Source organism: Pseudorca crassidens, chromosome 2, assembly GCF_039906515.1.
Source record: "Pseudorca crassidens isolate mPseCra1 chromosome 2, mPseCra1.hap1, whole genome shotgun sequence".
Lineage (NCBI taxonomy): Eukaryota > Metazoa > Chordata > Mammalia > Artiodactyla > Delphinidae > Pseudorca > Pseudorca crassidens.
Genome location: NC_090297.1, coordinates 184,151,562 through 184,174,124, shown reverse-complemented (window position 1 = coordinate 184,174,124; position 22,563 = coordinate 184,151,562). Strand labels below are relative to the sequence as shown.

The window sequence follows — 22,563 nt, the reverse complement described above, 5'->3', positions numbered from 1 at the left end:
AGGTGCCGATAAGCTCCACCACACACAAGCCGCTGTAGGAACCCCTGAGTGGAAGGAGAGGCAGAGGACAGTGAACTCACCTCTCCCAAAGCCACTTCCCGAGCCCTGTTCCGAGTTTGAAGTGACATTTTCAGACAATTTCTGGCCTCAGTCCCCCACCTCTGGCTCCGGTCCCGGTGAAGACAGTAAGAAAACCTGGAAAGGGAGAATTATGTTACCTGCTCTGTAGATGGTCCAGCCCACTCAGAGGTCACAGCCCCCTTGCTCCATCAAGATGGTTCAGCCCTCCCCAGGGATACCCAGTGTCAATCAACAAACATTTATGCAACGGGGACTGTGTGTTTCAAAGATGAAGCCGGAGACAGGAGTTCTTGCACTTGGAGTTTACAACTTGGGGCGGGAGATGGGGTCAGGAAGGGCTCCGGGGAGAGTGTTCTCTGTCTGCCCGCTGGCCACAAAGAGTGTAGGGCTGGGGAAAGGGGGAGGTGGGGTCGGGTGACGCCGGACTCCTAGGACAGGGACGGCCTGGGGTGGGCAGGCCGTGCTCATGAAGCCGTCAACAGGAAGTTGTAATGATGCGCCATGGGGGGTGGTAGGGAGAGCCTCTGGCAGGATGTGACCACAAGTAGCTAATAGCTGTTAGGGTGGGGTGGGGCAAATGCCACCTGATGCAGAATTAGGAGCAGCAAGGACTGGGGAAGGAGGCCCAGGAGACCCCACTTGGGACTTCCTGACTCTGTCTGCTGCAAGTTGGACTGGGTGTCACCACGTTCCTTGTACAATATATGACCGTGCCGGGCATGACTGTGAACACGTCCTGGTCATAAAAGGGCAGCCGGGACAGCTCCATCGGGCAGTGAGCTTCGTGGACGATCAGGCTCCTCCCACCGAGCACATCTGCCCCCAGGCCCGGGAAAGTACACCTGAGGCGCGGAGGGCGAGAGCCCCCGCCCGGGAGGAACTAGGGTCCTAGAAAGGTGGAGAGTATTGCTTCAACCCCTCCCTCCAGGACAGTAGTCTCCTCCGGCTCACGTGGGCGGGGCCAGCCCCCCACGCGCTATTTCAGAAGCAGGCTTTTAGCTAGTAAGTTGCTTCATACTGTTACAAATAAATTGCAGGAAACAAAATATGTTTAACGATGCGTCTTTTATGTATTTGTATAGTGAACGTTTAAGTGACGTGAACTGATCCACCCACTCAGGGAGGAAAGTAGTCGATGTTAACGAGAGACCCCATGGCTCTTCTTGGGAGTCCTCCAGTACCCCGAATTTTCCAAAAGACCTGGGGACTCAGTCCCCGGGGCGGGTAGTTATGACGGAGTCGGGACCTGGAATTTCAGCAACCTGCTACTGTCATTTCTCCTCACGGCCACACGGTGCCGCTGTCGACAACTGGTTCGGCCCAGTCTGGGCGCTGAGCCCATGGGCTGGTTCTCCGTTGCTGGTCAGATCCTGTCCAGGTACTGCAGGTTAAGGAAGATCCCAGTATTCGTGTTTTTAAGCTCAGGCGAGGGGGTTCCTCACCACGTTCCCAGGGGTACGGCTCCCGGTACTTGACTCTGGTTAAACTCGGTCCTCCCCTCCCAACGACAGAAGTCAGTGGCCATCCTCCTAAGAGCATCTGCAAGGGGCCATTACCTTCCCAAGGACCACCCAGGTGAGCTGTGGTACCACTCTTACCAGGGCAGGAGCTCAAACAGCGTGATCATCAGAATCTGCAGTGGAACATCCCCTTCAACAGGAGTCATAGTTTAGTAAGGTACTCGTGTTAGGTCAGCACAAGCCCCTCTGAACTTCTGGTTCAAACGTGAAGCTCTAGGAGAAATAGTGAGAGAATCGGGGGCAGGGGGAGAAGGGTAGGGCTGACTAGCATTTACTAGTTCATGAGATCACTAACTGTGGAACCTTGGGCAAGTAACTTAACCTTTACAATCCTCCGTTTTCTCACCTGTACAACCGGATGAAATTAGCACCTACCTCACAAGAATTATGTAGGAATTAAGTGCGATGTTTCACGTAAAGCACTTGGCACGAAGTCTTGCACAGCAAGAGTAATAAACGATCGCTATTATTATTATTATTTTATTATTATTATTTCACCATGGATTTTGTCCACCACTCCATCCCAGAGCCGAGGGCAGTCCCACGCACAGATTCTCTCGGGAAGTACGTGCTCTCAGGCCGCTTGAGGATAGCCTGCTATACCCGGTGTCCTTCCGCTCCTCGCCAGGGTAGAGCATTCCGCAGAGGAAAATGCAGATCACACTTCGCCTGCAGCTGTGCCCTCACCTGAGCTCGCTGCCAGGTTATCGGTCCTTTTCTAACAGTAAAAAGAGAACTAGTTCAAGAAATACATGGTCAAGCTGCGAGGTTTCTTGCTTGAGTGACTTTTCTGAAGAGTCATAAAAAATATAAACAGCATGTGAGGAAAATGAATAGGTATTGAATTGACACAAATAGATATTAAGTTGTATTTATTAAAATTGTCATTAGATGTAAATGAGCTTCTGACCTCAATCAAATTATATTTAAATAATTAAGTCAAATATGAATAGACAGGGATCATGCAGGAGAGGAGAGTCTAGATCCCATATATATGTATATATATATATATATATATATTTTTTTTTTTTTTTTTCGGTGCACGGGCCTCTCTGTTGTGGCCTCTCCCGTTGCGGAGCACAGGCTCCGGACGCGCAGGCTCAGCGGCCATGGCTCACGGGCCCAGCCGCTGCGCGGCATGTGGGATCTTCCTGGACCGGGGCACGAACCCCTATCCCCTGCATCGGCAGGCGGACTCTCAACCACTGCGCCACCAGGGAAGCCCTGGACCCCGTAGTTTTATAAAACAAAAGCACTGATAGCAAATAATTTTGGTTACGTGCCCAGCACTGGGCGAGGGACTGAGGGGCACCACCTAAGAATGGGAGAAAGCCCTGCCTTCCGGCGGTTTACTATCTGGTTGCAGACTCAGAACGCACAGCCTGGAGAGTCTGTGTCGGGGGCTGGAGAACTCAGGCAATCAGCCTGGGGCAGGGCCGGGGGCAGCAGAGAGGCCCCCATGACCCGCCTGGTCCGTGTCAGCCGAGGGTGAGGCCAGGAATGAGCAGAGCGTCCGGAGCCGAGGGGTGTTTGGAAGAGATTTTCTAGAACCGTCCCTTGAAGGACACTTCCCTTCCAAGGGGAGCCCTGGGAGGCTGCGGGGCGGGGGAGGGGCGTGTGACTTTGCACTGCAGCCTCACACGGTCTCTTGAGGGCAGTGCTTTGAACGCTGTTGAATCTTCCCGGTTTCCGTTCAGGAGGGCAGAGCTAGCTGGGAACAGACTGGGACCCGGATAAAGGACAAAGGCGAGAAGGTGCAGGGGACTCCCGGGAGCCCGAGTGTGGCAGCGACCTTCCCCTGTCAGGGACAGAGCTGGGCCTTCTGTCAGGTCGAAGCCTTGGCCCGCATCTGAGGCCCTGCTGCCCCATCACTGCTACGTGGGCTGCAGCACCCGCTCACTTGCTCATTCAGGGAACCCTGAGATCTCCCGTGGAGGGCAGTGTGACAAGTGCAGGATGGCATCGACTGGACACACGGGGAGGGGGCGGGTCAGAGAGAATGCCTAGAGGACATGACGAGGAAGTGGAATCTGATAACCGCGGGTGAGAGGAGTTGGTGACTTAAATGCAAACCAGGCCAATTATTTCTGAAGTAACAGCATCCTGGAGTCTGGGAAAGGGGCTGCGTGTGACTTAGGCCCACCCCCTACCAGCCCAGCTTCCTGTCTCACCCTCCCTCTCATTTATGCAACAAGCATTGCCCACACGGAGCTGAAATCACAGGCACTTGTGTTGAGTGGCAGAAAGGACAAACCCAGGAGGGCTGAGGGGGCACATCCCAGTCCCCTCCCCCCCCGGGACTGGGGCACAGAGAGCTCTGGTGGTACCACTCCACACGGGAGGGCTTTGAAAGTCCTGACCACATGCGGGCTCCTCTGAACCAAAGATGCATTGCCTTCAATAGAGTCCCACCCTTACTTGCCTTACGGCTGCCGCTGGGGTTTCCACTGCCAACTCCGTAAGCAGGCTCAGAGCCTCCAGATGTGAGGCCCTGGCAGGAGCGAGTGACCAGACGTGTTCCTCCAAGGAAATGACGTCGCTGGGCACCTTTTATAAGGCAGGCCCTGGAGGAGGCGTCTTTGGGTGTATTTTTTTCTCATTTGATCCTCATTCAGTATTCATCTCCTGGGAGGGATGTTTTAATTATCTCCATACTGGAAACTGGCTCAGAGAGGGCACCCAAGCATCAAGGGGTGAACCGGGATTTGAACCCTGCTCTGCGCGTATGTCTTCTGCATCCCACTGCCTCCCCTCGTGATGCTTACCATCGCGTTGGAGGGCGGGGTGACACAAAGCGGCCCACGATGCAACAAGGCCTCTCCTAATTGATATGTTCACCCTCTTCTTTAGAGACGGCACCCGGGACCCTCTCCTGCCCGGCGCACAGCCCGGGGACCCCGAGGGCCGCGAGGACCAAGACCCTGGCGCGGGGCCCGCTGGAGCTGCAGGGCTGCGCCCTGGGAAGGCCCGCGCCCACCCCACATCCCTGCCGGCTGCTCTGAGACGTGCCCGCGGAGCCTCTGCAGAGGCCTCATGGTCCGCCGCGATGGCTCGCCTTAGGGGGACCTCGGAGCCTGCTCCCAGAGCGAAAAGAAGCCCTGACCAGTCCGGCCGCCCGGAGCCGCGGCTGGCGATGTGACTCGCTCCGAGGGCAGGGCGCGCAGACCCCGAGTCGGGGCGATTCGGGGCACGCTCCGGGTCCGGCTCCGCGCGGCACCATGAACGACGACTTCTGCCGGGCGCTGGCGGCCCGCCGGCCCGCGACGCCCCCCGGTTGCCTGCCTTTGGGCATCGGGCCCCCTCCCCGACCGGCGACCCCGGCCCGCGCCGAGCCTCTGGGCGCCGTGCCCTTCCTGCTGTACCCGGGCGCCGCCCGACCGCCCTACTGCGACGCCTACGCGGCCGCGTTCCCCGGCGCGCCCTTCCCGGGCGCCCTGGGCGCCTGCCACTACCCCTTCGAGCCCGCCTTCCTCCAGAAGCGCAACGAGCGCGAGCGCCAGCGCGTCCGCTGCGTCAACGAGGGCTACGCGCGCCTCCGCGGCCACCTGCCTGGCTCCCTGGCCGAGAAGCGGCTCAGTAAGGTGGAGACCCTGCGCGCCGCCATCCGCTACATCAAGCACCTGCAGGAACTGCTGCGCGTCGCCCCCGACGGCCCTGGGCACCGCGAGCCCCGCGGCCGCGCCCCACTGGCGCCCGACTCGTCCGAGCCGTCGTGCTGCTCTTCCTCGCCCTTCTTCGAGTCGGAGGACTGCAGCCACTGACCGGGCTGGGGCCGCCCGGGCTCGGGGTGCTCAAGCGTCCGCGGCACCCTCCCTCCGCCAGCGCCACCACGGCCCCGTCCCTTCCAGCGGGGGCACGAGAGAGGCCAGAGCGGCTGTCGGGGGGCGGCGAGGGCGCGCACCCCGTCCATGCCGGCCACCCCCGGGTCGGGCTCCGACTGGGCCTCAGCCCCGCGCAGGGAAGGTCGGAGGTGCCCCGGTCGTGGAGGTCCTGCTCCGCCCTCCGTGGCCACGGGCGCAGCCCAGGAGGCGAGTCTGCTCTGGTCCGCACGCCACGCCCCTGCTCTCCACGAGATGGCCTCAGACGCCAGCGTCCGCTTCGAGGACTTGCTTGTCACCTCCCCCACCCCCCGCCCCCCAGAGGAGCCCAGAGGGAGAGGCGCAGGCCAGATTCAGCGTGCACTCAGCCCAGGAGGCGGCGGAGTGTGTGCGTTGGTGGTGCCCTCCGGCTTCCTTAATGGAGGGCCTTACCCACCCCACGCCCCAGTGTGGGCCTTTCCTTCCCCCCTCCCCCCGCCCCTGGGGTGGGTGAGGACTGCGTGTTCCCCCCTCAGACTGTACTCTGTGGGCATGGGGACCGCATGGGTGTACCGGCGCTGTGTTTGCACGACGGGGCTAAATAAAGACGTTGGGTTTTGTGATTCCCGGGTGGTTGTCCGCCTTCCCTTCCCTGGCGCCCCTGTCTCCTTCCCACTCAAGCACTTGTGTGGGGTGTTCTGTTAGCTCATGCATTCAACTAACATTTACAGAGTACATGCCAGGGGCAGTGTGGGGAGGGCACAGAGTCCCAGAGATAGACACCGCCCCTTGCACAGCTAGGGGCAGGCTGGGGGGGGGCGGGGAGAAAGGTGGGCACAGCCAGGAGCCCCCCCCACGGGGCGTAGGCATGGGGTGAGGGTGGAGGATCTTGGCCTGACAGCTGCAGGTAGAGATGTGAGGGAGGGCTGTGGACTCCTACTGAGCTGGACCACCCGGCACCCTTTCTGGACAGTGTCCTGGGCCTGCGGGGAGGGGTGGGTTGAACGTTGACACCAAGGGGCTAGTCTGAAGCCTGTGGCTTCATAGCACTTCGTGAGCTCTCGGTCGCCCCAGCCTCAAACCTTCCATCCTGTCTCCCTCTGCCCCAGCCCAGACCCATGTGTGAGCCCCCAGCCCCACCCCCAGCCTCCCTGGGGACATACTGGGCTGTCACTGGCTGGACTGGGGAGGAATGACAGCTGCCTGGCCGCGGGAGCTCGGCTGGGCAGCAGAGAGCCCGTGGAGGCTAATTTTACTCGCTGGGAGCAGGGAGAGTGATCCCCGGCCCGCCCCGGCTGGCTCAGCAGGGCAGGCTCGCCCAGGGGCTCAGCCGCCCAGTCCCCAAGGCAGGGGCACTGGGGACTCGGGGAAGAGAGGGCAGCGGGTGGAGAGCAGGAGAGAGGCTGAGGCTCCGGGAGCCATGGAGCCGTCCTCGCCCCAGGATGAGGGCCTGAGGAAGAAGCAGCCCAAGAAGCCGGTTCCCGAGGTCCTGCCCAGGCCGCCGCGGGCCTTGTTCTGCTTGACTCTCCAGAACCCCGTGAGGAGGGCCTGCATCAGCATCGTGGAATGGAAGTATCCTTCAGGGCCAAGGGGCTGCACGGGGTGTGTGTGTGTGTCAGGGGAGGCGAGGAGCGGGGCTCACAGATCACAGGCTTGGGGGGCCGGAGACCGGGGCCTGGCGATGGAGCAGGGAGCCTTTGCGAAGGAAGCCCTCAACCGAGGAGCAGGGGCCCCCGGGGCTGAGGCCCAGGTCCTGGAGGCAGCCTGAGTGCCTCTGTAGTGTCTCTGGAAGGTGCTGGAAGGTGTGCCCAAATCCCCAGTCCCCAGCGTCGAGGGCTCCTCTCAGCCTCCCTGGGTTATGGGACAGGACTGGGGTGGGGGGAGGCGACAGCGGGCAGGGCGGGGAGGAGAGATGGGCCTGCACCGAGCTCTGCTGTGACAGCAGGCCTGGGTGGGAGGCACCACGTGGGCACAGGGACATGAGCCCCCTTCTACGTTGGCATTAGCTCTGCGAGGAAGAATGATGAAAATTTCCAGCTTATTTGGGGCAGAGAGGAAGGAGATGCAGAGGGGGGAGGCCATCGTCAAGTGGGGGCTGAGTGAGCTGCTCGGGCATATTTGAAATACTTCTGAAGGGTTTTGGAAGACCAGGCTCCCACCAGCTGTTCCCTAGAAGAAAGGAGAGTAAGGGAGCCGCAGGGACAAGGAAAACCCAGGCGGAGCTGGAAGGTCTGGGTAGGAGTCAGCCCTGCCCCTACGTGGCACCCAGGAGCCTCGTGCCCTCCTGTCTGGGGGTCGGGGGCAGACTTCCCCACCCGTGTCTCTCGCCTGCATCCTGTCCCCTGTCCAGTCCTCTGCCCCGAGGCCGCCTCTCTTCAAACCGCAGAGGAAGGTGGCTGGGAAAGGCGTGGGGTCTCCCTCTAGCCATCTGTACAGGGCATCCCCCAACCACGCATGAAGAGCTCGGGCCTCCCCGCTTCTCCCCCTCAGTGCCCTCCACAGCCACCCTGTAACGGTCAGCCTCCCCGGAGGCTGTGCTACTCACCAGCAAATCCAGGGAGCCTGGTGGGAGTGCCCTCCGGAAAATGGCTGGCAGGGCCTGTGTGGGTGGGTGCATGGCCCTGGGGCCACGGATGCCGTCGGTTACCGTCGGTTACCGTCGCCTCCTCAGGCTGCAGAGTCGAGGTTTCATCCCTCCCGGCCCGCTTCCCGGGGGTGCTTAGCCCAGGCCGCAGCAGCCCCAGCCTCCCTTGCTGATTCTGCGAGGACGCCACGGCGTGTCTGGCCGTGGCTCTGCGGAGCGGGGAGAGCAGTGGTCGGTGGAGCTGGGGGGTTGGGGGGATGGGTACTGAGACGGGGGCTTAAGACTCCCCGGGCCTTGAGGCTGAGTAGCCCCCAGCCAGGAGCCAGAGCCTCGTGGTCCCAAAGCGTCTCAGTGGACGCTTCCTGTTGGAGGAGAGGGAGGCGGGTGCCCCACAGGAGCCTGGCCCCGTCTGTGCCCTGCAGGAGGGCAACGTGGGCCCATCAGCCTGGCCTTGTAGTCAGTCCAGACAGACCCCCAGTGCGCCCTTCCCCTTAATCCCACGAATCCCACGCCTCACTCGAGGGCTCTCCTTAACCCTGCACCAGACCCTTCGAGACCATCATCTTACTCACCATCTTCGCCAATTGTGTGGCCCTGGCCGCGTACCTGCCCATGCCGGAGGACGACAGCAGCGCTCTGAACCTCGGCCTGGTAAGAGCGGTCTTCCCTTCCTCCTGCCGGCCTGCTGCCCAGGCTGCGCGCTGCTAGATGATACTGGAGCTGCAGCCCCCAAGGATACAGACCCCACGTCCCCACCACCTGCAGGACTGGCTGAGGGGCTCAGAGCTTTGCAGGGAAACCTGGCCGGGCTGGGTTCCATGATATCAGTACTGTGCCAGGGGCGCTGTGCTGAGCTCCTTGCGCCAGTAAGCCACGTCCTCCTCCCCATGGCCCCTAAACTAGGCTCATTTGACAGATGTGGAAACTGAGGCTTTGTAGGGCCAGCGATGGGGGCTGAATGCCGAGTTCCCTCCCCTGCTTGTAACCCGGAGGGACCGTGCTTCCGTGGGGCTTGCCTTTCCGGGATGGCCTGACGGCGAGAGAGCACATGTGTTAGAGCCACACTCTCCTCACGCCGGCACCAGTGACAAGTCCACAGGCCAGAAAAGGCCGCGGCTGGGAGGGGCTTTCCAGAACCAGGCTGTCCTGGCTCCTCCCCAGCTCACTCTGTTTACGGATGAGAAAACTGAGGCTTAGGGCGGGTAAAAGACGGACTTACCCAAGAGCTAGATCACAATAAAATGCTCGGTGTTTATTAAGTGCTTATCGGATGCCAGGTTCTGTGCTAATCACTTCCTGTACCTGCCCCCATGAAGTCAGTAACGTTATTAGACCCATTACAAGACAAGGAAACTGAGGCTCGGGGGTCACCCCCATGCACGCGTCTTCTCCCAGGGTCTCAGACGCGGGGCTCTGACTTTCAGACCTGGCCTGGATAGCTGTGCCACCAGTGTGGTGACGGTAGGAGGGTCCCTGGGGAAGCCCCTGGAGGTGTTGGGCATTTACCAGGCCCCTGAGGGGACAGGCCGACGGACACGCCCTTTCAGCGCGCTTTTCCTGCACTAACTCTGCAGGGTGGGCGGAAGGAGAACTGTCACGCATGCGTCCAGGGCCTGGAAGGATGGCATCTGTTTCTGCCTCTGCTTTGCGCTGGTTTCCATAGGAATCTATCTTGAGCTGGGGAGAAGCTGGGATTCTAAGTGTGTGCTTGGCTATAAGCGGAAAAGCTCGGAGAGTGGGAGCCGGAGCAGGCAGGCCCTGCGGTGAGGCAGGCGGGGGCGGTGCTCCTCGGAGGCTGGGCCCCCTGAGGCCGGTCCCTTGTCTCTGCTCTGGAATCCAGGGGGACCCTGCATCCACTCCACCCTTTAGGACTTCATATCAGGGGGCCTCGGTTCCATTTCAACTCCTAAAGGAGTTGACTATTTTGGAAAGAAACTCCACCCTCCTTGAAGGTGCAGAATCAGACTTTAGCGGGTATGTCGCCTGCCATCTTGAAGCAAAACGGCTACCCTAAAACGTTCACACGGTGCTGTGTGCTTGCCTTTGGCCTGTGGGCTGAGTGGTGGAGTCTTGGGTAAGTTCTAGGGTTCGTAGAGACAGGGTGATGAGTTCCCTGGCAGAACGGGACCGGAAACCTTCCCAAAGTAACAACCATCACGTCAAAGGTCAGAGCTGGGTGGGTCGTTGCTCATCGGTGAGGGACCCTTTGTTGTGAAGCCCAGAGAGGGCAGGTGATACTCAAGGTCACACAGCCAGCTCCTAGCTGAGGCCTCCTTGCTTCTCCTTGTAGTTATATGCTGATCTCCACAAAAGCCAGCAAGAGGGAAGGGAGGGCAGTTAGAGCAGGAGGGAGGGAGATGGGGGCTTCCTCTCTTCGTCGCCCTATTGGCCACTTTGTAGGAATCTGAGGAAGGTCTGGGACCCCCCCAGTCATCCAACAGAACCATGGTTGGGAGAAGGGAGGCCCAAGGACCCACTCTGCACTAACTTTCTTATTTAACAGATATTTGTCGTGTGCCTGTTACATCCCTGGCACGTACAGGGGACCTACTTGTGAACCAAACAGACATAATTTCCATCTTGACAGAGATTAATTTATCCAATCAATCAAACAAGCAGTTAAAATGAAATGGGAAACATGCAAGGTCTGGGTGCACTTAGACGTTGTCCGGGAGGAGAACCTGAGTGAGACGGGGGCGCCAGGGTGGCCCCAGCGGATGGCATGTCTGACCTGAGCCTGGAGGGCAGGGCCGGTTTCACGGGGTGTGACCTGCACTCGGGAGGGCTCAGGGGGTGATGCTCTGGGGTCATGGCATCGAAACATCTGATAATTTCATCTTTGAGTCCATGTTTTGTAAGTGAAGTTCAACGGGGATGGGGCACAGGGCCGTGGCCCACTCGTGGTCCTGCCTCTGTCACTTCCCACCCCTCCCCTGTCTCTGAGAGCAGACGCTCAGCTCAGTCCCCTGGGAGGCCACCTGGAAGAGCCTGGGCGTGGTCCCGGGAGCGTCAGGGTTGGCACACATGCCCTTCGGTGTGTCAGGACAGCCATGGAGGTGGCTGTCCCCAGCCTGGGCTGACAGCACCATGGCCCATTCAGAGAGGGCCCTGCAGGGTCTGGCTTCTGGCCCTCCTCCCTCCCGGTGCTCTGTGTCTCCTTGGGGGAGGCCTGTCCACCTTGGGTGGAGGCACTGGGCCCGTGCGAAGGGCCAGGGCATGGCTGGGGGCGGCATGTGCGCTGGGTCACGGAGAGGAGGTGCCTGGGAGGGTCTGCACCCTCCTCAAAACACTAAATAGGCCATAACCCCACCACGATAGGCTGACAAAGGGAGCGTGGAAGGAGGCATTTCCGCACCTTTAGCGGCACAGGTTGCGCACAAGCGCCGCGCACTTGCCTCTTGCGCTGGGCCGGCCAGTCCTGGAGCAGGTCCCACATGAGTGTGGGGCATGGAGGAGAGGCTGTCGCAGCCCCGCAGGAGGAGCGCTCTGGGTGAGGGGGCACGTGGGCAAAGGGCTGGAGGCACGAGGTGGAGAGACGGGCTGGGATTTGGAATATCTCTCAGGCCATCAGGTAGAACGGGGTTGGGGGGGCGGAAGCAGGGAGAGTGGTGTCCAGTGGAGCTGAGGCCCAGGTGGCGGTGAAGATGGAGAAGTGGGAGATTTAGGACGGGGGGATCTGTGGACTCAGGGCCTGATGGGCGTGGGGACAGAGCATGGGGGAGGGGAGGAAGAAGGCGAGGGTGACACTCGGGTTTCAGAGAGGGTGACGGAGCAGATGGTGGTGTCGCTTTCCGAGACAGGCGTTCCTGGGGGAGGAGCAGGCTGGACTGGGGGAGGGGGACGGCGAGGTCAACCCCCAACGGTGCAGGTGCAGAGGCCTGCGTCCACCCAGCACAGAGGTTTGCAGGTCTGAGCACTGGGCGACAGAAGCTCCCTCGCTTCGGGTGACTGCAGACTAGCTGGGGTGAAGGGGGAAAGGTCAGGGGGCAAGAAAGGCTTCCCACAGGGGCCTGGTGTGCAGACTCCAGGCAGCTGGCACCCTCGCTCATGGGAGGGAAGCCTCGACACCTGTCCTGGGAACAATCTCCCCCGGGAGGCAGGGGGCCCCTCTGGGAGCTTTTTCCTCCTTCTCCCCCCGCCCCCTGCCCCAGCTCTCACTGAGGCTGAAAACTGCACCAGCCGGGCTGGAGAAGCTGACGGTGGTTCAGACGATGGGCTCTGGAACTGCAGCTGTGTGATCTTGGGCAAGTTACTTAACTTCTCTGTGCCCTCAGTTCCCTCACTTGTAAAATGGGGATAACACCGTAAAGTTCAGAGAAGGTTCTGGATGAGTCAAGCCCTTATAAATTATGCCACGTTGTCTAACGACACAAGGAATCTTTATTATGCGGGGGTCACAGTGCCTCAGCGTGGGCTCCCCAGCCACAAAGCCCCTGGTCACAGAGACCCCAGGTTGTTCCAGAGTCAAAGGGTATAATCCCTAGCAGCTATGACCAAAGGATTATTTCAGACAAAAAATTCTTCTTCACCCCCCCCCACCTGTCCCCAATCTCTTTAACCCTTCTCCTCTCCTTCCAACATCCAAGTCCTCTGAACGGCTTTCCTGACCCCGCCCCCGGCCCCATCCTTTAGCCAATCATCACCATCGTCATCATCGCCATCATCATCTTCACCCTCGGCTGTCGGGCACCTGCCCCACGCCAGGTGCTGCTCTGACGGCTCTCAGTGCATTGTCCCCCTGAATGCCCACCACGGCCTCACAAGGCAGCACTATTTCTCACTTTTACAGATGAAAAAACTGAGGCACAGCGCATGCCCAGTGGACGCCGCGGGCAGACCCGTACCCTCGGTGGGGCATTGGGTGTGGCTCCCTGGACATCAGAAGGGGACACAGGAGGAGAGGGGTCTCTGCTTCCCTGGGGAGTGGCCTGCGGGGGCCGGGTCCCAGGACAGCAGTCCCCGGCCCCTCCCTGCGTGAGACCCCACTTTCTGCCGACTGTGGAGGTGCTGCCCGTCCAGGCCAGGACAGGTGCTGAGATCCGGCCCCACCCCTACTTGCCCCAGAGAGCAGGCTGCTTTAGGCCTGCAGGGCCAGTGGCTAACACAGCTGTCCCAGGGTTCTGCCAACCGAGTGGAGGCTGGGGACTCTGGTCACAAAGGGGCACCGTGGGTCAGGGGAGCAGGAGGATGGAATAGACCCTGAGCTGCCCCAGGGCCAGCGAAGGGCAGGGAGGTGAAGGCTGAGACCAGCACCAGACCAGGACCCCGCAAGTCCAGCTCTGCCCCTCGAAGGGCTACCTGCTCCCTGAGGCCAGAAGGAGCCCTGCTCCTGGGGGACTCCCTGACTGAATCAATTAAAGGAAACCTTTGGGAGGGTCTCCATTCCAGCCTGGGCCAGCCTGAGGGGACCCACGTGGAAAAACAAGAGCCGTGATCAGAGTTACCAGTTCTGGGGACAGGCTAGAAATGATCTATCACTTCGCCCACAAACTAAAAGGAAAAACTGATGAAAATATAGAAGGAACGCATGTCAGAGGTTAATTCAACGGGTAACGGAACAAGGAGGAGGGTAGAGTTGGCTCAAAGAGAATTTGAGAAACAGGAATCCATGCTATCGGAGAAAAAGTGATAGGCTAGGATTGCCTGCCGGGTGGCACACTGGGCTAGCTACAGGGCCATGGAAGTGTGGCCGTGGGAGGACGGTTTCTATCAGGCAGAAACCATTTGTGCTTCTCGTGGGCAGAATCCTGAGACTCAAGCAAAGGTACAGCCCCCGGGTCAGTGGTTTTCAGGGAGGGGCGTTGGGCGGCGCCTGGAACTTGGGGAGGAGCCTGTGTCCTGAGCTCCGCTAACGTCTAGAGGGCAGAGGCCGGGATGCTGCTACACCTCCCCCCCTGCAACTCACAGGACAGCCCCGCGCCTGCCAACAAAGAGCTGTCCACCCCAAATGCGGGGAGTGCTGAGGCTGAGAAACCCGCCCTAGACAACGAAAGACTCCTCGGCCGGATCTGTGAGCAAAGGTTCCAACAAGGACGCGGCGCCTGATTTCCGAGTTCTAAATGATTTTTGGCAGCACGGGTCAAGCTAGCCTTGGTGCTGCAGGCGCGGGGAGGCCGGCGGGACCGGATAGGCCTGTCTCTCCTCGGGGCCTCCCTCCCTCCCTCCCTCCCAAGCCCGCCTGCCCTCAGACCGCAGCCCCTGCACATTCCTGGGGCTCCGGTTGCTGCTGGCTAAGCCTCTGGCATCCAGGGCGCTGTCTTTTTTTAGGGTCTGGAATGTGCCTGCTGAGGCCACCGCCCACTCCACCTCCCCTCGGAAGGACCCCAGTTCTGGCCTGGCCCGTCAGAGACCCTGGACTTGCAGGGCACAGGCGTCCAAGCCGGGGCCACCGGACAAGCTTCTGGCAAAATGACAGGAGAGCCTGGCTTTTAGGCCCCGCTCGGAGCCTGCCCTCTCCCACCGAGGGGACTCAGAGTCCCCCCAGGACCGTCGTGGTGACGAGTGTCTGGCAGGCACATGGGGAAGGCGGAGTAGGTGGCCGTTCTGTCCCCTCTCTGCCCTCACAGTACTCCTAGCCCACAGCCAAGCCCCTCCGAGCCCAGGCCTGGGGGGCGAGGGACAGGCTCCGATTAGCCCCTCCAGGGGTCCCTGGGTGCCCTTTCTCCCCCTCCCAGCACGGCGTGGTTGAGGCCACGGACCCTGGATTCACATTATGGCCCTGCCACTCAGAAGCGATCCTGGAGAAATTACTTAACCTCTCTGTGGTTCAGTTTCCTCATCTGTTAAATGGGGGTAAGAGTGCTCCCCTTCAGGGTCCCTGTGAGGATGAACTGTGTGTGTGTGGCTAGAACAGGGCCTGGCACACAAGCTTAATGACCCAGAGCTGTTGTCACCACGATTACCCAAGACAGTACCATCTCCCACCCTCTCCCAGGTGGGCTCCCCGCTTTCCCTCCTCCGCCATCACCACCCCGCCCCAGGCGAAGAGGCTCCTCCTCTGTGACCCTCAGCTCCGCTGGCTCCCTTTCTGGACTGCCCCACACGCCTGACCCTCCCGGACCCATGGGAGCTGGTCTCCATGCGGGAAGACAGGGGGAAGGCAGGGTGGTGGAGAAGCCCGCTCAGACCGCACCCTTTTGGGTGAGAGTTCACTGGGATAAATATAGCCACTTCCCTCACTCCAGCAGGTCATTTTCCAGACCTGGAGGCTCAGGTGGTCATGCAGACAGATGCCAGGGCCCGGGACACCTGGGGCGGTGTGGTCACAGGACGCCAGGCCGGCTTCCCCGAGACGCTGTTGGCCGAGTCGGGGCAGGTGGGCTGGAGCCCCACTGCCCTCCAAGCCCCACCTCCCTCAGCTGCACGTAGGAAAAGCAGCAGAGCAGGGGTGAAGCTCAACCCACCACTGGGGTGCCCAAGAGGTACCATCTTTATTCCTAGAAACCAACTTTGTTTGGGTCCTAAGCCCACATCCCTCTTCAGTCAGGGCTGTTCTCTGGTCATCCTGCGGCCCCAGCCCCGGGTCACAGGCAGCACCAAGAAGCAGGGGCTGTAGGGCCTCGCCCAGCCGGGCCGAGGCCGTGTTGTTCTGGCCATATGGTTCCCCAGGCCACCGTCCGCTGTCTCCACGTTCAGGAAGCAGGAGGCCTTGGCAAGCCCGTACCCTGCTTTCTCAGGGGTCCTCAGGGCCCCTCTCCCAGATCCAGCCGCATCTTCAGGGTGCTGTGGGGAAGCAGGCCCAAGGTCGATCTACCCTTGAACCTCCAAACCCTGGGGTGAGTCTCTGTTTTGCTGGGGAGACGCCTCCACCATGCCTCCCACACCAGGGTCGGGCCTCAGCAAACCACCATCGGGACCTGCCTCCAAACCTCTCCCGAGGCACAGGGCCCAACATCTGCCTAAGGGGCGAGACAGGGGATGACTCCAGGAGGGAAACAGTCCCTGACTGGCAAAAGCATCTCGTGGCAGCAGTGCCCGCCAGCCTGCCCCGAGCGCTGGCTCTGGGGACCGCCACGGGCCACCCCCCTACAGGCGCCAGCTCCCCGACCCTCAGACAAACCCACTTTGGCTCATTGAAGCAGACGTGCCTTAAAGAGTTAACAAATACAGTGGAATGCCACTCCCCTCGCCCCACAGTAAGATTTGTGTCCTAACAGGTCACAGTGCCTTGACCCTAAGGAAGGAGCCTCAGCCCTGGGATGGGCCGGCCGCCTTCCCAGGACCTGTGACCACAGCTGCCTGTGGCTTCTCTGCAGCCCTGCCCCGACCAGCCTGTTAGGGTCTTTCTGTGGACCCTGCAGATCCCAGAGCCCCCCCCAGCTGCGGGGGGCTGGGAGGCTGGGGTCCAGGCCAGCTGTCGGGCAAGCCCCAGTGCCCGGGGCAGGAGTGCGGCCCCTCTGCAGTCAGACAGGGAGACTGAGGCCAGCCCACTGCCACCCCCTCCCCACAGAGCCCGGGGCCTGCCAGGGCGGGTGAGCCGTCGGGCCAGGGTGGCTGACCCTTGGAGAGAGAGGACTCAGCCCGAAAATAGAGGCAGTGAGCGGGGCGGATGCAGCCTGAGCCCTGCTGTTTCCAGCCAGGACTTTGGGAGGGTCTCGCTCCAGCGCCCCCAGAAGCAGGTGCAAGGCCTGTGGGTCAGGGTCACGTTCCAGGTCCACCTCCGGCCAAGCGTGGCCCCAGGGGCCCAGTGAGAGGCCTGTTTGTGGAGGGACGTTTGGTAGTTAAGGTCCTTCCTTCTAGGCAGCTGGTATCGGAGTCCTCGCCTCAGAGACAGACAGGTTTATGGTCCTCCCTCGAGGTCGGGGGGGCGGGGGGGGGCCGATGCAGGCACGTCTTCCCTGCTCTGGAGCCAGAGCCCGGGGTCTAGCATCCCTTCTCGGGAATAGAGATCGTGAGGCCACACCTGCTTGGGAGGCATGTGGCGGCAGAGGTTAAATTTTCCGTTGTGTATTCATTCAACAAACACTTCCGGAGCACCTACTGTGCGCCAGGCAGTACTGTGTGCCCCAGAGCAGAGCTCCACAGCCAATCTGTGAGGAAAGCCCACTTTGTCGCTGTTAAACCTCATCCAGCCGTGGGCTGACCAGCTGTCCTCCCACGCGGGACCGTGTCACAGCCTGTGCCGTGTGGGACTCACAGCCCACGTTGGTCTGTGACCCACCCACGTGCTTGGAGGGTGTGGCACGTCGCTCTGATGGCTCCCAAATGCTGCTTCTCAGAGCCTCTACGTCGCTCATCCCAGGGTGACGACAGTGGGTCGGCGCCAGGGACACTGACACATCAGACACCCACGTGGCCGCGTGGTTCTAGATGCCGGTGACACAGCAAAGGCTCTAGACTGTACATTCAGGTCGGGGGGGACAGTCAAAGGAAGGAGAGAAACAGAGCATGGCAAGCAGTGACAGCTGCTGACAAAGAGCCCAAGCAGGGGAAGAAGACAGCTGGGGGAGGGGAGGAGGGGTCCGGAGGGCCTCTGGCAACTTTGGGGTTGGGGTCCTAAAGAAAGAAGACAGCAGCCGTGGTGCTGTCTGGGAAGGACCTTCTAGGCAGAGGGAATGGCAAGGGCGAAAGCCCTGAGCCCCAGAGGTCTTTGGGGGTGGGAGGGGAGCCGTGCCCAGGGTGAGCATCATTGCCTGGTGGGCTGGGGGAGTCCCGCCACCAGCCCCGCCTTAGCCACCACCATCAGAGACTCAGGGAAGCTGCCCGCGGGTGCTCCTGGCCCCCACCCAGCTCCCATTGCCATTGAGGGAATGTCACCTCTTCCGTCCTGTGGCAGAGAAACCAGGGGCATCCCCGCTCTTGGGGCCCCCGCTCGTGGTCTCGGGGGGCTGCAGTTTGGCGGAGGGTGGTGGAGAGCAGCACAGTGGTACGGGGACTGCGGGCCACACAGGGGGAGCTCATCCTGGGGGCTCAGAGGGATCTGGACAGATGACAGGTTGGCTGGGTGACGGACCTGGGGACACAGGCAGAGGGGCCGCTGTGGACAGGGGCGCCGGGACCGGGGCAGCGGGAGAGCCGGGGCCTGGACATCACACGGGGGCTGTCAGGGGGTCGCGCAGGTGGGGAGGCGTGGGGACACAGGCTGTGCGAGTTTGGGGGACAGGCCGGCCGGTGCGGAGTGCAGGTGGATCCAGCAAATGTTGGGGTGCAGAAAGGCCTGGGCTGGGTGGGTGGAGGTACCCAGGGCAGAGCAACGGGAGGGGTCCGGAAAGACCCCGGGTGTCCCCACTGGGCAACTCAGGGCCACTGGACAAGACAGAGACCCCTCGGAGGAGCAGGCTCTGGGGCAGGGAGTGTCTGGTTGGGTTAGAGGTGGGCCGGACGGAGCCCAGGCCCGTGAGCCGCCCCCAGACAAGACCTCGGACCACAGCTCCGCGAGAACCAGAGCACGCGGTGCGGAAAGGCTGTCACCCCCCGAGCGTCAGGAGGGGCCCGGCGAGGCGGACGCTCCCACACGACGGTCTCCTGTCCTCCGCTGATTCAGGCAGGGAGCAATCGTCATCTCTGCTTTACAGACGAGGAAACTGAGGTTCACGGAGGCTTAGGAACTCACCCAGGGAAACAGAGCTGCTGAGAGAACCGCTATGCCCGAAACCCCCTGCTTCTCTCTGCCCGCTGGAGTGGGGCGCCTAAGGAAGCGGGGATGGGAGGTGGGGGGCTGGGAAGGCTGAGGACGTGGATCTCGGACAGACAGCCAGCGCCGCCCGCAGCAGCCAGGGAAAGAGCCCAGGCCGGAGGGGCTCGGGGGCCACCCAAGGTGACATCAGTGGCACAGTTTCTGTGACACAGGAAGGAACACGTCCCCCTGCCTCTCCTAGGGCGGGGGCGGGGGGTGTGCGTACGCAGGACTCCCACGCAGTGTGCTCTAATTCCAGGAGCTCCAGGGTCGGGCCAGGGGAGCTCTCGGGCCGCGGAACCTGCGGGACCCCAGGGCCCTCGACAAGCCCCCTGGGAGCCAGGCGGCAGCCGGACAGGCAGGGGCAGGTGCAGGCGGCCCTCCGGGTACATGGCCGGCCGCCCGGCCTGTGAGCACAGCAGCTATTTTGGGCCCTGTTTTCCCTCCCCTCAAGCCCACTTCTGCCTTGCCCCTGGGGTGGCAGCCACTTGGGCATTTACACACTGACTCCACTTCACTCTGCGCCTCCTGCCTCTCTCCTGATGCTGCGTCTGCCTCCCGGGCAGCCTGCCCTGCGGGGGAATGGACCCACGCCCCCTCAGCCCTGCCGTGGCCGTGCTGCACCCACCCCCTGGCAGGGGCCGCCCGGACGCCCCTGGCAGGGCCTCTCCGCGGAGCGATTGCCCCAATTCCCACTGGTGGCCCTACACAGGCCCTTGAATGGATCGGTGCTTTGCATTCTAACCCTACCTTACTGTTTTCTGGAGGAAGGAGAAAGCTTTGGAATTACAAATTGGTGGAAGGGATTAGGGTCCAGGTTAAGGAAAGCAGGCCTAGCCCATATATGCCTCAGTTTCCCCCTCAACATACAAAGGGAGACCTTGCTTTCAGGAAAATGCTCTGAATACCAAGTTGGGAGGGTTCTGGGACCAGATCCATAGTAACGAGCCATTGGCGCCCTCTTCCCTTGCTTTCCACATCTACCCACTCGGAAGTTAAAGTAAATTCTCTTCCAGGTCACTAGCGGGGTGGCCCCAATACAGTGATGGCTCTGTAGTGTGCTGGCCCAGTGGTGGCGGGCTTTCTGGGGTGGGTGTGGGTGACTGACGGTGACATGGGCTTGGGTTGTGAGGTCCAGAGGACGGTGGTCCAGTTCTCTCTATGTGCTCCTGCGCTCCTGCAGGGCTGCAGCCCGGTCCGGGGCGGGGCGGGCTTGGGGGGCGGCTCGCTGGTGGGGGCGCGTGTGCAGAGCTCTCAGAAGCCACCAGCCTGGCTAGGATGGCTGCAAGGACAGCGGTGTCAGCCTGGAGCTCTGACAGAGTGACCTGCTTCTCCGGAAATAGCTCTCTCCTGGGCCCAGAGGACGGGGCAGGGTGACCGGGCCAGGATGGGAGGCTGAGAGAGCCGACCTACAGGGGAGGGTCTGGGAGAGCGGGCAAGGCCTTCTGCAGGGGGCACTAAGCCGAAGCCCTTGGCCTCCGAGCTGTGGGGCCTCGTCCAGGCACAGGGACCCCCGACACCCGCCTGGCACGTCGGTGCTTGTGCCCTTTAAGTGGCTGCCTGCAGGCCGCAGCAGGTGTGGGCAGCTGGGGTGGGCCGGGGGTTACAGAAAAGTACATGAGAGGTGAGACCTTGACCAGCCGGGAGGCCCAGCTGGAGTCCCGAGGACTGTCCCCCACCTCCTACTGTGAGTCGTCGGGACGAGGGAGGAGAAAGCCGCCCAAACAAGAGCCATCTGGGGGCCTTCACTCTGGGGGCTGCCCTGACCGTTCATTCATTCATCCAGTTCTAGGCCTGAGAAGTGAAGTCATTAAAAAAAGTAACAAAAACCCCCACACCTCATGAAGTTTATACTGTAGTGCGTAAGATAGGAAATGAACCAGACGGAAATACATGTGGCATTTCCAGCTAGGGATCAGCTAAGAAGACAAAGTGGGAGGAGGAACACAACATAGCAGAGGCCCCCTGGGGAGGGACCACCCGCGGGGGGAGAGGGGAGGGAGGGAGGGAGGGAGCTGGCGGCGCGGGACGCCGTGGACTGGGCCGCAGAGCGGCGGAACAGGGTGCAGAGGTAGGGGAGCCGTGGTGTGACTGCCTCGCCCTGCAGGAGAAGCTGGAGTACTTCTTCCTCATCGTCTTCTCCATTGAGGCCGCCATGAAGATCATTGCCTACGGCTTCCTGTTCCACCCGGATGCCTACCTGCGCAGCGGCTGGAACGTGCTGGACTTTATCATCGTCTTCCTGGGGTGAGTGAGGCCCAGGGGTGCGGTTGGGCTCAGCGGGCTGCCCGAGGGCCCGGAGGCAGGTGCAGCAGTGCAGGGGTGTGGGCCGGGGACGGGGGGGTGGGGGGGGGCGCCCACGGCTCACACCCTCCCCAGCCAGGCACCGCCAGTCTCCTTATTTTCTCTCTCTCTCTTTTTTTAAAAAATAAGTTTATGTATTTATTTATTTTTGGCTGCATTGGGTCTCTGTTGCTGCGCGCGGGCTTTCTCTAGTTGCGGCGAGCAGGGGCTGCTCTTTGTTGAGGTGCAGAGGCTTCTCATCACGGTGGCTTCTCTTGTTGTGGAGCATGGACTCTAGGTGCACAGGCTTCAGTAGTGGTGGCTCGCGGGCTCTAGAGCACAGGCTCAGTAGTTGTGGCACATGGGCTTAGGTGCTCCGCCCATGGTGGGATCTTCCAGGACCAGGGCTCGAACCCGTGTCCCCTGCATTGGCAGGTGGATTCTTAACCACTGCGCCACCAGGGAAGCCCTCCTTATTCTCTTCACACAAAACTGGAAACGTGTGAGTGGCTCCAGTGCCCAGCAGTTTCTGGACGTTCATAAACTTCTCATGCTTTACTATCATCTATTCATTTATTCCATGGGCCTGTGTTGAGCACCTGTTATTTGGGTCCATGAGAACAGACGTTTAATAACCCGTATGAGCCTGCTTGGGCTGCTGTAACAAGATGCCACAGACTGGGGGCTGAGACCACAAAAATGTATTTTCTGACTGTTCTAGAGTCTGGAAGTCCAAGATCAAGGTGTGGCCAGGTCTGGATTCTCCTGAGGCCTCCCTCCTTGGCTTGCTGACGGCCGCCTTCTCGCTGTGTCCCCACGTGGTCTTTCCTCCATCCACACGCACCCTTGGTGTGTGCCCAAGTTCCCTCTTCTTCCAAGGGCCAGGATGGGAGGCTGAATTAGGGCCCGCCTGAACAGCCTCGTTTTCACTGAATCACCGCTTTAAAGGTCCTATCTCCAAATACTGCCACATTCTGAGGCCCCAAAAGTTAGGACTTCAACGTATGAATTTGGAGTGGGGGGGAGCGTGGTTGAGCCCATAACATACGATTTGGTAGCCACGACCTAATTATAACAGCAGCGTTTGTCATACACTTACTCTGTGCTTTACATGGACCATCTCATTTGATTCTCCCAACAATCCTCTTATTTTCTCCATTTAAGGAAGGTGAGGCGCAGAGAAGTCAAGCAACCCACCCAAAGTCACACAGCCAGCCAGTGGCGGTGCCGGGATTTAAACCAAGGCACTCTTGCTCCAGAGCCTGCCCTTAACCACTAGGCTGCCCTTCCACTCACTAAAAATCATATTCCTTCTCTGCTAATTGCCGAGTGCTGCTTTAGGCACAACAGGACACAGAGAATTCTGTGAACCAGCTTCTGCCTTCACGGACTGCCTGGCTGGAGGCCACGAGTCTGTGCAGAACAAGGCCACGCAGCGCACCGTTGTTCCACACGCGGTGCCGCCCAGGGGGTTCAGATATCAACGGAAGGATTCCTAAAGAAGGACTTGAGATGGACCTCAAAGGATAGTGGCAATCGGAGTACACTGAGAGCAGGAAGGACCATAAAGGGGCTTTGTCAGAAATGCAGTGAAGGAGAGCTCGATGGAGAACCAGCTCCGGGCTCTCTCCTCCGCGTTCCCCCTTCCTCCGAGCGCGAGTGTGGGCTGCTGGAACCCTCCAC

General features: G+C 60.8%; 2 protein-coding genes across 3 annotated transcripts in view; both read left to right on the top strand.

The window, feature by feature from the left end:
* Positions 1 to 4,819: 4,819 nt before the first annotated feature.
* Positions 4,820 to 6,021, top strand: ASCL5 (achaete-scute family bHLH transcription factor 5). Its single transcript, XM_067729860.1, has one exon. The coding sequence runs from the start codon at positions 4,820 to 4,822 to the stop codon at positions 5,360 to 5,362; it is 543 nt and encodes a 180-aa protein (XP_067585961.1). The 3' UTR covers positions 5,363 to 6,021.
* Positions 6,022 to 6,651: 630 nt separating this feature from the next.
* CACNA1S (calcium voltage-gated channel subunit alpha1 S) overlaps positions 6,652 to 22,563 on the top strand; it is a 61,281-nt gene continuing 45,369 nt past the window's right edge. For both annotated transcript variants that reach the window (XM_067729859.1, XM_067729858.1), the window contains exons 1-3: positions 6,652 to 6,970; positions 8,528 to 8,633; positions 20,705 to 20,844. In XM_067729859.1, the coding sequence (XP_067585960.1) occupies positions 6,819 to 6,970; positions 8,528 to 8,633; positions 20,705 to 20,844 (398 nt within the window). In that variant the 5' untranslated portion in view covers positions 6,652 to 6,818. The remainder of the gene's footprint in view (positions 6,971 to 8,527; positions 8,634 to 20,704; positions 20,845 to 22,563) is intronic.

Bases quoted from the DNA above. Each gene is read 5' to 3' on its own strand.
- ASCL5 (XM_067729860.1), top strand. From the start codon at position 4,820: ATGAACGACGACTTCTGCCGGGCGCTGGCGGCCCGCCGGCCCGCGACG.